The sequence below is a fragment of the Mobula birostris genome, chromosome X, assembly GCF_030028105.1.
Source record: "Mobula birostris isolate sMobBir1 chromosome X, sMobBir1.hap1, whole genome shotgun sequence".
NCBI lineage: Eukaryota > Metazoa > Chordata > Chondrichthyes > Myliobatiformes > Myliobatidae > Mobula > Mobula birostris.
Genome location: NC_092402.1, coordinates 27,680,096 through 27,694,548, shown reverse-complemented (window position 1 = coordinate 27,694,548; position 14,453 = coordinate 27,680,096). Strand labels below are relative to the sequence as shown.

Genomic DNA, 14,453 nt, shown 5'->3' with positions numbered 1-14,453 from the left:
ATACATCAGGATGCTCTTTATCAATTACAACCCAACATTCAATACAAGCATCCCCTCAAAACTAATCAATAAACCTCAAGACCTTGGCCTCAATACCTCTTTTGTGCAATTGGATCCTCCATTTCCTCAACTGCAGACCCCAGTCAGTTCGGATTGGCACGACATCTCCTCCACAATCTCCATCAGCACAGGTGCAACACAAGGCTGTGCGCTTAGCCCCCCTGTTCGACTCGCTTTATACATATGATTGTGAGGCCAAGTACAACCCCCAACATCATGTTCAAGTTTGCTGATGACATCATTGTCATTGGCCAAACAAAGGTGGTGATGAATCAGCATACAGGATGGAAACTATAAATCTGGCTGAGAGGTGTCACAACGACCTCCTACTCAATGTCAGCAAGACCAAGGAGATGATTATAGACCTCAGAAAGAGGAATCCAGCGGTCCATAAGCAAGTCCTCATCAGGGACCAGAGGTGGAGAGTGCCGGCAAATTTAAATACCTCAGTGTTATCATCTCAGAGGATCTGTCCTGGGCCCAACATGCAAGTGCAACTACAAAGAAAACACAGCAGCGCCTCTACTTCCTTAGGTGTTTGCGAAGATTTGGCATGACATCTAAAACTTCAACAAACTTGTACAGATTTGCAGTGCAGAGTATACTGACTGGCTGTATTACAGCCTGGTAATGGAAACACCAATGGCCTTGAATGGAAAAGCCTCCAGAAAGTGCTGGATACAGCCCAGACCATCATGGGACAACCCCTCCCCACCATTCAGCACATTTACACAGAGCACTGCCACAGGAAAGCAGCATGCACCAGAGGAACCCCCCCCCCCCCCCCCCACCCAGGCCATGCTTTCTTCTCACTACTGTCATTAGGAAGGTAGGACAGGAGCCTCAGGACTTATACCCCCAGATTCAGGAACAGTTATTGCCCCTCAACCATCAGGCTCTTGAACCAAAGGGGATAATTTCACTTGCCCCACCACTGAACTGTTCTCATAACATATGGACACATTTTCAAGGACTTTTCAATCTCATGTTCTCTATATTGCTTATCTTTTCTTTCATGTTTGCACATTAGTTGTTTGTCTTGTTGGGTGTGGGCTTTAATTAATTCTATTTTGTTTCTTGGAATTACTATGCATACCCACAAGAAAATAAGTCTCACGGTTGTACATGGTGACATGCACTTGATTAATAAATTTACTCTGAACTATTTGCACCTCAAAAAATGACCAACCTCAAAACCATCATCTGGCAATATGTAAAGCTGGTTCAACTTAATACAGAGATATTACGTGATTCACATCTTGTGAGAAGTAGTGATGGAATAGGGGAATCGCCAGCAAGATGACCCCTACCTAGATTTTCATGTGGTGCCTTGGCTAGGTCTCCAATTCTGTGACTCAATAGGAAATAGGCTCCCAAACATACAATTACATAAACCTACACTTAGGAGCATTGGAAAGACCTGGTCCCTGCAAAAATCTAAGATCTCCAGAAACATTTTCCATGAGTGATGCAAGAAGAAATTCTGGAATAGCCATGTGCAAGATATTTAATTTATAAAAATGGGTAAATTAGCAAATACACCAAAGCATTTGGTAATTATCTGGCATTTTCAAACTTGGAAGCTATCAGCAGTATAAATGAGCTCAATGGGAGCAAAACGTGGATATTGAAAATATCGATAATAGTGCAAAAAGTACCCGAATTTTCCTTTACAAACTTTACTACCTCAATTTAACAAACAGCTCCATGAGTTTTCAGTTCTTCATCTTAACTTACATAACCTGAATGTTTCCAACTTGTAGTAAAGATAAAAAGAAAATGTAAAATTGTGAAGGTCTTACCTTGAGGGACACAAATCAATACATTTTAAATTGAATTAGTCAAAGTTCTAGATAAAATGTTGAAGACACTTCTTACTAAAAATAACGTAAAGCCACTGATTAAGAAATGTCTACCATATTGCATGAAATTAGACCAGAAAGAAATTTCATTAACCATTGTTAGCTGAAATACATCTAGAAACCAAATATATTATTGCAGGGATGTAGCTGCATTCAAGAGAATAGCTTAATGTACGAGGAAAATCTTTACAATAACTATATCACATGAAATAACACACGTGTTCATTTTTTCCCCCAATCACAAGATTGCATAAAAATCAATATATTACTGACCGCCCACATTATTTTTTTCCCTTCTGAACTCAAAAACAAAACAAAAAAAAATTGTGACTGAATGCTCACCTTGAGTTTCTTCCCTTTATAGGGATTCTTCACATTTTCTTGGACATCCAGAATCAGTTCTGATAAAGTGCGGAACTTTCTCACCTAAAAACAATATTTGGTACTTAAAATAGCCAAAAGGGAAAAAAACTTAACTGTGATTCTTGAAGGTATAATCGCAAATGGAGTTTATAGCCCTTAACTCACATCATTTCTATGCAGCCATTCACTTAAAAGACACCACTGCACCCAATGTGAACTGGAGGTCAAATCGGGGAGAAACAAATATTTAGAGTGCACCAATGTAGAACCAATGACCTAGAAGTGTTATCATCTAGTGACTTCATGGTTTATCTTTAAGTGGTATGAGCACATCCAGAATTGTTATCCAAAAGCGTGACACTCAGTTACCCACATTCAATGGTATATGCCATTCATTAGCCCACTCAAAAAAATGTAGAAATTTGCTTCAAAATGAAAGTGGAAGTCCTATAAAGTTAAAGATTTAAGTTAGCTCAGTAACAAAAGCAACATCCACTATCTTATTAATGAGTAACCCTGTCATGTTCACTACACAAACAGTCCTATTCACTTCCAGGAGCAGCCTGGCCTGTAATACCACAAAATTTGACTATTCCAGCTATCACTAATGGGATATTATTCAACACCTAAATATGGAAAATAAACAGATTGCATCAAGCTATTACTATCTAAAACAATATTGATTAAGGGTAAATTTCCTGCTGCTACTCTAATGCATTTTGGAACAAAAAGTTGGTTAATTACCAGGCAATATTTTAGAGAAACTTTTTTTTTTGAAAAACATAGGCCAGTATTACCTAAATCAGAGATAAATTTACTCTTTGGAGAGAAGGAGGATGAGAGGAGACGTGATAGAGGTGTACAAGATAATAACAGGAATAGATAAGAGTGGATAGCCAGCACCTCTTCCCCAGGGCACCACTGCTGAATACAAGAGGACATGGCTTTAAGGTAAGGGGTGGGAAGTTCAAGGGGGATATTAGAGGAAGGTTTTTTACTCAGAGGGTGGTTGGTGCGTGGAATGCACTGCCTGAGTCAGTGGTGGAGGCAGATACACTAGTGAAGTTTAAGAGACTACTGGACAGGTATACGGAGGAATTTAAGTTGGGGGCTTATATGGGAGGCAGAGTTTGAAGGGCCTGTACTTGTGCTGTACTATTCTATATTCTATGTTAAACATTGGGACACACACACAAAGTTATCCTTGTATAACAGTATATCATTAAGCAATAAATTAAATAAAATGTACCTCTAATTGACACAGATTTTAAAGGTGCACTTGCCTGAAAACTGCCAAATGTTTATTTGCTTATTCAGACAGCTGCCAATCTGACAAGTAACCTTTTCCACAACTGAAGCACAGTTGGAATAACTACCTACATTTCAAAAATTACGATGTGCAGCTATTTAAGGCCTTTATGTTGTGCTAAATGTTGACTTACTTCATGTGAGATCTCCGACCACTTTTGTTTACACATTTCTGCTGTATAATGGGCAAAGGTCACCTTATTCCAGTCCATATGTGACTCTGTTGTTTTAAACTTCATCACGTCATTGGTGGGAACCATGCTTCTCATGCTATCTAACAGGCCCAGGAGGTCCTCTTTTGGCCACTCTGTGGAGAAAAAGTGAATCAACTTCTACATCTCAAAGTTTCATAAACAATAATTCAATTCTTTCCTGCCCCTTTTAGAAACAAATAGCATGTACTGAATGCCATCTGAAGAGCTTTAAAATGAACCCTTCAATCAGAAAAAAATGATGCATCCTAAATACAACAAATAAGAATCCAACAACTCACCAGCATCAAAATACAGACAGCAGTCAAGTTTCTATTTAACTGGAATAGAAAAGATTACCTTGGCTGTGCAAGACACCACATGGAAAGAATAATTGGCTGCACTAAGTCGCTGAGCATTAGATGGTATAATGACTTGGGGATAAATAAGAAATACTTACTAGCAGCTCAGTGTGACCAAGAAAGAATGGTCTGGCTGCCTTGCACAAGGAGAAAAGTCACCAGCTTAGATTGACCCCAAGATATACAGGCAAACTTAACATCAGGACTGCTTCTGTTTTACAAGTTTACATGAAACTATTACAAATATTTCCAAAAATCTCCAGGGAATGATTATTCTTCAACAGCTCTAATGTACCCAGTGGATTAAAATGGACATTGAACCAGAAAGAGAACTGGACCAAACACATCACCATAAAAATTTAGAAGTTGAATATGCTGCAGTGAGCAACTATCTCATGACACCATGAAGCCCTCCCCCTCCAGTTACAATTCTGGAGTAGTAGTGTGATGAAACATTCAACTTACAGCCAGAGTAAAATTTATTATCAAAGTATGAATATGTTGCCATACTACCTTCATGATTAAATTTTCTCACAGGCATTTACAGGAAAAAGAAATAGAATAGTGTACAAAAATATACATAAAACAAAGACTAACAACCAATGTGCTAAAGAAATCGCGCAAATAAAAAATACTGAAAATACAAGTTATAAAAAGCCCTTGGAAGTGAGTCTGTAGGTTGTAGTATCAGTTCAGATTTGTGGTGACTGAAGTTATCCGCAATGGATCAGGAACCCAATAGCTGTAGGGCAATAACTATTCCTGAACCTCATGGTGTGGGACCCAAGGCTCCTATACCTCCTTCCTGGAAACAACAGCGAGAAGAGAGCATGGTCTGGATGGTAGGGGAGCCTTGATGATGGATACCACTTCCCTGCAAGAACACTCCTTGTAATTGTACTTGATCGTGTGGAGGGCTTTGCCTGTGATGAACTGGGCTGCATCCACCAACTTCCATACCTGGGCAGAGGTATGGAAAGAGGCATGCTAGTTCAGGCCTTCTGGCAGTCAATAATTGGATTAGAACCACATCCATCAGTCTAACTCTTATTCTTTCTACAAAGCATTGCGCCTGCAACATGCATCATCTATAAAATGCAGACCATTACTCACCAAGGTTATTTCAACAGTACCTCCCAAATGTGACCTCTATAACTGGAGAAGAGATTCTGCAGATGCTGGAAATCTTGAGCAACATACACGGAATGCTGGAGGATCTCAGCAAGTCTGGCAGTATCTATGCAAAGGAATAAAGAACCCTCCAGCACTGCACTTTTGTTGCTCTGTAACTGAGGTAAGAGGCAAGAGGCAGCAGTAGGGACCACATCACCACCCGGAGGAACACTGCCAATCATATGCTGTCTCAACTTGGAAATTCCATTTACCTCCAGATCCTGATCCTAAGACTCCCTCAACATTGTGGAAACACTGTCAGGTGCTCAGGCTTTGCACCACATTGCAAAGCACAACCAGACAGGCACATACAAATTTCCTAACTGCTGACAAGTATTGAGTGGAGAATCAGTGCAGTAATTGGGAAGAAGAAATCAGTTTTGCAAGGCTCACAAATGTCCTTGGGTTTTTATGTGTATCATTGATTAAAAACTAATAGAATGAAAACATTTCTTTTTAAAGACTTAAAGCTCCAATTTAATGAAGACAAGTGTAAATCATGCTTTTATCTACACTTCCAAGAAATATTTGCATTTTTATATTTATGGAGAATGAGGAGTTTAAATGCAGTGTGGGGCTACACAGATAACACATTGGATTGTAAGCACTAATGGCAGGTTCTTCAATGGCACAGGAAAAACCTCATTATACATTTTTTAAATTGCAAATTTTCATGTTTGTGGTAAAGCAGCCATTATGCTGATGTCTAAGGCAAACCATAATGTGCATCTGAAGAGGGGACCACAATGTATCATAGAGAACACAAGGCATTGTATTATTTTGTCTTACAATCATCCACTACTTTATGTTTTTTTTTTATAAAAAGGGGAGAAAACTATTCTTAAGAGCAATGTGTTAGACAAACCCCACGTAGGAATTACAAGAGAGGAGCAGCCTGTGGCAATAAAGTCCTACCTAGAACAATCAACCAGAGCTTGGTTATACAGCTGCTGGTCCACAGCCCCAACAGTCTGGCTGTGTATATTTTTACTGCTGTGTGGTGCTTTTGCTTTCTCCCTGTGATTGCGTAGATTTCCTCTGGATGCACCAGTTTTCACCCATAAAGGAAATCCTGGTTGGAAGGCTGATTGGTGACTGACAGTTTCCAGGGGTACTGATGGGAATACCACGAAAATAGCCTTCAGGGAGTATCAGTGGGGGAAAGTGGAATTGGTGACACAGACTCAATGGGCCAAATGGCTTCCACCAATATCACAAGGAACTACCAAGCAAAATTCTGGACTACTCAAAAAACAAGTATAGATCCGAGACGATGGAGTTATGAAAATTGCTATTCTCTTTGCCCAATCTTATGTCCTTGTATGAAACTTAAGATGCGGGTCAGTATTTCCTATTACTCTAGGGGAAAAAAAATCAACCTTGTTTCATGTTCTGCTTATTGAAGGGTCAGATCTAGAATTCACACAAATCAGATTCATACGTACGACTCAACTTTCAAATCAGCCATCTGCTGTGTGTGGAAAGGACAGCAACAGTAAAGCTGCTAGTTTTAATTAAACACAAGCCCTTTTGTTGTTCTCCATGTAACATATTGTGACCCACTCCCTTTAGATCCATGTTACAGTTTGACTTAAGACATCAAAATGATAGCTACCTCGTCACCAACACTAAAATACACGCTTTTAAGATTTCAGTTTTTCCCGTACCAGTCGAGAATCTATCAATCCTTACAATCCAAGCTATTATCTGTGTAAATTCACACATCAAAATTACATTTAAGCTCACCTTTTTCCACAAGTATAAAAACACAAATGTTTCTTGGAAGTGTAGATTGAAGTTGTCTTCGCATGAACCAGGTGGCGTTTCCAGGCTCAAGAACAAAACTGACTCAGCTGTTGCCAACACTTCAGTACACAAAATGACCCAAATGGCATTCAATTAATTTGACAACACTTGCATCTTATTTTGCTACAAACGAGGTCTCAGCCTGAGAGCTGCTAGTTTAGCATTTCATGAAGGGCCTTACCTGGACTACCAAAATGAATGAGGTGACCACTATATATCCCATCCCCATCCTGCTGCTTGTATACATGTTCATTCATTTCTTTCCCCATCCCACAATCCCCCCCCCCACATCCTTTGCATTCACCTCAATTCCCAACTTCTCACTTACCCATTTAATGACACAACTAACCATCTATCACTCCCTGACTGTATCTAAACCTCACTGGTGATGCTCTTCAAAAATACCACCCCATCCAGTGCACCTTTACTCAGCTCCCAAACCCAAATTTGATCCTTTCCCTTTTAACATTTCACATCCTGCTAAAACTATTTTAATTCACTACCTGCCACTGATGACTTCCTCCAAATCTCCTGCCCAATAGGAGTAGTTAACCAGCCTCTATTCTCTCAACTCTGGTCACACTTCACTCCCAAACTCACTTTCTTCTTGAATGCCAGAAAAAGGTGAAACAGCCCAACATATTCTAAACCCTCCTGATGATGGAATTTCACAGCTTCCAATTCAGCTTAAAGTCATTGCAACAAGCTACAATGTGCCCGGTTGCTTTATCTGCAAGTTACCCAACTTCATGGTTTTTGAACAAGGATTGCTTTCCACCAGCTCCATGGAATGGTGAGCAATAAGACAAAACAGTCTAGGCCAAAGGTTTCAAACGCGAGGTCCATGGGATATCCCCTCATCTTTAATAACTCATTAAAGCTCACCCACCTCTTTCAGCTTAACATAAAATTATGTTTTCCCTTCTATCGTGATTCACCACTGCTGACTGTCAACCTTACAAACTTGCCTGCCCAGTGATTTTGAGCCAAGTTGCATTTCATCAAATTGATCATTAGCTGTGCATCTTCAGCTTTTCAAGCATTGTGGCTGCAATAGAGTTGTGTACAAATTTTCATTTGTGTTTCGAACCTATTTAGCAAAGATGACTTGCTGGAAATTAATGAGTCCACACTTCTCCCCCTATTGGACCAGGAGCTTATTGACTTAACAAGGATTTTTTTTGGGTGCATTAAGTACAGGACTCTGGCCTAATACATTGCTGCTGGAGAACGAAGAAAACGGCTTTCAACATTAAACTCAACCAATTTTCCTATTCACCAAATGCAATTCTTCTCAGTGGACGTTAGTTGGTATAATGCAGAGATTGATAATTTCCTTTTAATCTTCTCTATTCTTAACATTGACCCCCTCCAAGTATCTTTCTAGGTTTCCAACATCTTTCTTTAGCCTTCCCTAAATGCAGAGGAAGCAAACATTGTTATCTGAGAATATTTCTCCCCAGTTCAATATACCAGATCACTTATATGCTTATTTTTGATTCTATCAATAAATATATAGATGATCTTGGCTAATAATTCACTCGTGCCAATTCAAAGATCTGGACTCCTCTCCACTGTCTCAGAGTAATATTCAGAGATAGCTAGTTATCTGACACTTAACCACATGTGGCAAGGTTGAATTCCACCGCAACAAAAATACAAAGGCACTTTGCATGCCAATAATGAAAAATGTTTTCAAGAGAGTCTCCAGTGCAACTGCTTCTAACCCACCACTATTGTTTACATTGTACAGAAACTGCCATCCCCTAGCAAGCCACACCCCAAACATTGGATGATGGTGACTTACATTCTGCCATGCCTGACAGCATCCAGAGTCCACATTACAATGACAAAATAGGTTAATAGCAAATGGCCATGCCTAGGCCTTCATGATACTAGGCTCTGGCATCATGCATTTATCAGAGAACTTGGATAAGAAATCCAGACAACATGGTGCTCTCTACAGGGGAAATGGGACTTGCAATCATCTTGAAGAATACTTACTGAGTGCCAGAAAATGGCATGTTAAAAAGTTAACAGAATTCAAAATAATGGGCAAATATGAAACATGAACAAACCATAAATACACAAAATCTGAAGGAATGAAATTAAGTTCTTCATATCCATTGCCCAACAGTAATTCAGGCATTAAATATTCACAGAATGAACAAACCTGAATGTATTCTTGCTGAGTTCCATGTGTGAGATGGCACTGTCACTAAGTTTCCGGAGCAGGGAAAGGTGGAACAGCAACGACCCACCTTTAACTTGCACGGTTAACAGAAATTACATTTTACTTCAAAAAATAAGAGCCCCAATTATTGACTGAAAACCTGAGCCATGAATGTTATTAAATCTGCCTTTAAAAAAACTGTAGTGGCTGTGCCATGGATTGTGATTCTCTGTATGTCAACCAGTGAAAGTGACCAAACTTGTTACAGATTCAGCAGAAAAGGAAAACTATGGCCAAAAAGCACAATACTTTTTTGAAAATAAAAATCATCTCCTGACCTGTATAAGAACACATCTACATGACACTAGATATTAAAACACACAGTTTGATCTGCAATTTTATTGATGCCATCAAGATCACCAATGATTCCTGTTGCAGTACCACTCATGGCGAGTGGAACCAAGATTCGGTGCTACATGGAGTATGTCCGTGCTGTGCTCTGCTCAGGAGGATGATGCCAAGAAACTTGATCCATTCACCATGCTGTTTACGAAAACTCTTGATACTTAGCGCTCTGGATTCAAAATTGCATTTGTTAAATAACCAGCTAATGACTGTGGTCCTGGACTGTAGGACTGAAAAGACAGAAGGAAAATTGAATCCTCTTTGAATCAACATGACTCTCAAGTGACATTCCTAAATTCAGTCATAACTTGCACACCAATGATTAATATCAAAACATTAGACAAATAGATACCTATTACCAGTATTCTGAGATACCTCAGTATTTAAACTGGATGGTAACCCCATATAATCCCTAACACTTAGTTGTAAAGCTCCTATCACTTTAGAACAGTTTCATATCAACAATTATTCTATTCCTAATTTAACTTGGGCATGAGATGCAACAAATGAGACATTTTCTCCTATTGCTGGTTCTCTGTCCTTGATTACAAAAAACAGCAAGAACAGATATTAGAAGACATAGAAATTATAGTTATGCTCTCAATATAAGAAAGCTTGGACCATCATTTCAAACCCCATTGTGACTAACAGAGAATGTGATCATCACATTATACAACATGGCCACCAACAAATTATATTTTTGGCTGAAACAAAGTTGAAACCTAAAGACAAAAAAAAAATCAAAATAATCACACAATATCTAAATTACATTGCATGGTATTAGACGTTAACTGGCATAATACCAAGGGAAACTCATGGTGCTCTACATCCAACTGATTTATTGTATATGATAAACACATCACTCCTAGCATCTCAGTCAAAATATAATCAGGGCTTAACTTTCATCCCTTGACACTCTACTCCTCTAATTATTCTTTCTTTGATGGAACACAAACCAAAATGTGTTTAATGAAGAATACTCACAATGGCTGAACGTGGCTGTTAGTTTTCAAAGTACGTAATTTATACTATAAATATCGCTTTAGCGCTTTCTGGTCAAATTGCAATTTGGAATGAAGGGAAGAAGAAATTTTCTGCAATGGTAACTTGAAATAATGAGTTCTCCATTTTGCAAATAAAAAGCTTTGAAAATACCACTGTCTGGATAAGAATGTAAATTTTCGGGAATACTCAATTCTTGTCGTCCGTTCTCAACGGGCAACCTGGCCTCCATTTAACTCACCTTCTTTAGCATCGCTCACTTCAGTAGTTTCTGCCATTGCTGTCTCTCCGTTCATATTGCTCGACAGAAACACACTATTCTTTGAGTCCACCAACTACCTGCGTAGGAGCGAGCGAGACCAGATTAGGCTGTACCACAAGACCAAAACTGCAACAGCTATCTCCCCCCTGCGCGTGTCTCTATCGCAAGCCACTCTAGTCAATCCCCCAGTGCTTACGTCTCCCCTCCCTCCTCTTCCTTTTCCCCTCCAGTATCAGCGAGTGCAACAGCTCGGAGCAGCTGCTCTGTAGAACACCGCCCAGTCGCAGCTTGAGTCCAGAGCAGGAGCGGCGCTGCACGAAGCGGACAAAAGAGAAAGCAAGCATCGGAGACTTCGGAATGCGCTGCAACTGTGGCCGGGGAGGGGAACGTGCATCTCGGGTCGGCAGCAACTGCAATTCCTCGGTGGGGAGTGGGAGTAGGAGGGGGAGGAAAAAAAAGAGACGATGACGAAAGGCAAGGGCGAAAAGCGTCTCCTCTCTTTCCCCCGTCGTCTTCTCATCCGCCCTAGCCCAGCTCCCCGACGGCACACAGCCGCTCCTTGTCTCCCCTCTGCAAACCTCACCCCCCCCCCGCCTCAATGCACCAAACACCAGGCAAGCGCTCCGAGCTCAGCGCCGCCGCCGCCCCCCCCCCCATCATCCTCCAGCCGCTGCCCCCGGAGGCTCGGCCCGACGCGTGGCTCTCTTCTTGTCCCAGTCATGGCGTCCGAGTTGCGGCTGCACTTAGCAGCCGCACGGCCATGTTACCAGGGCTCAGCGCAGTGTCTTTCCCTACCGTAGCTATCGAGAAAACCCCGAAAAAACTAAATTTTTGTTACATTAAATGCGAAAAATTAAAGTGTAACACTTTAAAAACGAAAATAAAATTCGAACGAATTTTAATTTTTTAAAAAAATCGCTAATTTCATTTTTTTTTAAATCTCGAATTTAGCAACTGAAATCGTTCAGGAAATTTCATTAACAATCACTTTTCAGCTACTGATCGTCTTCGCTTCCACACGAGCGACCGAAATTTGCGATGGATTGAGAGCCAACGCAGCCCGGAATGGACGAAGGACTCGGTCCGCCATGTGAGCGCCACAGCCCGGGCTATAACACGGCACAAACCCGCCACGGAAAAAATAAGCATGAAATTAAAACAGCAAATACAAAAGCATAGCCCCCTTTTTGTTCCAAAGAAAAAAAAAGAAAAGGAATAAAAGTAAATAATCGAACTAAAATTTTAGTTATTAAATATTTTTGTAAATAAAAAAATCCGAGTGAACCGAACATGTATGAGACACAATTAGAAAATCTCGTAGATATATATACGTAGATATTTATATATAGACATATATAAAGTGGGTAGAAAATAAAAAGGAAAAAAAAGACTAAAAGCTCAAGGGTGGTTTAGCGGGCGGCCAGAGTCACTCACCCAGCCCGGGAGCCTCGCACTCTGCTTGAAGAGAGAGACGCGGTAAAATGGGAGCCAAGCAGAGAGAGCAGCGGAAGACAAAAGGGGCCGGAACCGAGGGAATGAATCCGAGACAACGAGCCCCTGCACTGGCGCGGCCACCAGAGCCAACCAGCTTCCTGCTGCTGTCGACAAGAGGCGGCTCCACGGCGCAACCGTCTCGGCACAGCCCCATGCCGAACCCCCGCTCGCACTCTCTCCTCGCTCACCTCTTTCAGAAGCGGAGCACACACCCGGCTCCTTCTGCATTGTTTTAATACGCATTTTAATTCTTTTTCGATAAAATACATGGTTTATTTTTTCTCTGACAGAATTTTTAAACCACCTTACCTTCGGTCGAGGCGTCTTGCAAAACAAGGCGAACCTGGGCTGAACCTTCGCCAGATCCACGGCGCTGGCCCCGGGCGTGGACGCTTTCTAGTCCCCGTTGAGAGCCGGCATGCTTCGCGATACTTCCGACCTCTCCAATCCCCTTTTTCCGGATCAGCTCCTTCCCCCATCCCCCTTACGCTTCTCCGACTGTTTTTGCTTTAGCGAGCCCGCTGTATTCGGCTGCTGTCTCGGCAAAAAAGCGGCCCCAGCCACCAGCAATTTTAACAGCCAAGAAGCAACGCACAGTGAAGGGAGGCGGAAGGATTTCGTTTTTTTCAGAAAAAGACAAGATATCTTTCTATAATAAGTAAAAGTTTTGAGGCGAAGTTTGTTATTCTTGAGAAATGTTAAAATAACGAAAGCTGGCACTCCTCGCTCCGCTGCGGCCGGAGTGCTGTCTTTCCCCGGACTAATTGCCAGTGTTGAATAGTTAGTTGCAGTGAAGTGCAGCTATTACAATGTAACACCGAGCCGCAGCTTTCTTCTTTGCTACATTTTTATTTAATTTTCAACTCCACCTTTGTTGTGCTGCACGTCATTCCCTGTCGAGCCAATGGAGATGAAAATTGCCAGAAATAAATTAATGAATTTATACAGTACGGGGCGGGAATTTTAAAAGGAGTAATCAGTGGGTAGTTCGGTAGCTTCAGGGTGTGCCAAAGGGATTATTAAATTGAAAGTCCAGTTTTATCGGGCGATGATAGACCCACAGTGAACGTCCCAAATCACTCGGTTTGTTACTAAACAGATTGCAGGATGAGAAAGCTCTCCCAGCCAGAAAGGGTTGTGGTGACTCTCTAGGCATCATCACGAGTTGGGTGACGTTGGATTTGGAGAGAAAATTGATCTCTGGCGGGTTGGAGTGTCCCAAGCGATTGAGTTGGGTTGTCTTGAGGCCGCGTATGTAGATATACAGTCATGACGGTCACACTAACGGTTCAGCCACATTGTAACTACACCCCCATAACAAGATATGTTGCAAAAGTGATTAAAGTGCGTGAGCAAACTGAGGGAAACATGAAACGGAGTTGGCTTTGTGAACGGGGGCGTTTCCAAGCACCTGTCAATCAAAGCCTTGGTGCCTCCTGTCGCTGTGATGTTAGTGGGAAGGATCCTACTGCTGGCCTATCCCTTGTTATGTTACGCATTTGGAATTAGAATGCGTTTCAGCCTCGCATCAGCAAAGTTTAGCTTACGAGTTTTGCTAAACATGTAGCGTCGAAAGCGGAGTAATATTTACTGCGTTAAGTGAAAGTGGATTAAATTATTTATTGATAATTGCGCATTTTCACGTCAGCTATTTTCCTCCTTACAGATTTCTTGCAGTCATTTGGAGTCAGCAACCAAGAGATAATCTGAGAATACTACAGACGTGAATAGCTGTAGTTTTATTCAATTATCGAGAATGCTTCCAACAAGTTTGTTACAATATTAAAACGGTCTGGCACAATCATATTATTAACTGGTTGATTCTGTCTTCTCGTTCTACCTGGGGCCCTGGAGGAGACGAAGCCATAACTTGTCCCTCGGCTTCGGTCGACCTCTGCGAGGTGCAGTAGAATCGCAGTCATTGAGTCCGGCTCCAGATTTTCTTTCCGTGTGCAGTTTCACTTTACTTATCCGTAGCCAAATTGTAACTTG

At 41.2% G+C, this 14,453-nt stretch overlaps 1 protein-coding gene across 4 annotated transcripts in view; it reads right to left on the bottom strand.

Moving 5' to 3' along the window:
• Nucleotides 1–13,559, bottom strand: part of ubtf (upstream binding transcription factor) — a 74,822-nt gene extending 61,263 nt beyond the window's left edge. For 2 of the 4 annotated variants that reach the window (XM_072249368.1, XM_072249370.1), the window contains exons 1-4: nucleotides 12,402–12,488; nucleotides 10,947–11,044; nucleotides 3,728–3,900; nucleotides 2,265–2,348 (exon numbers count right to left, since the gene is read on the bottom strand). In XM_072249368.1, the coding sequence (XP_072105469.1) occupies nucleotides 2,265–2,348; nucleotides 3,728–3,900; nucleotides 10,947–11,001 (312 nt within the window). In that variant the 5' untranslated portion in view covers nucleotides 11,002–11,044; nucleotides 12,402–12,488. Of the gene's footprint in view, nucleotides 1–2,264; nucleotides 2,349–3,727; nucleotides 3,901–10,946; nucleotides 11,045–12,401; nucleotides 12,720–12,770 lie in introns of those variants that run through there. The other 2 variants (XM_072249369.1, XM_072249371.1) reach the window with 2 other exon arrangements.
• Between the last annotated feature and the right edge of the window lie 894 nt (nucleotides 13,560–14,453).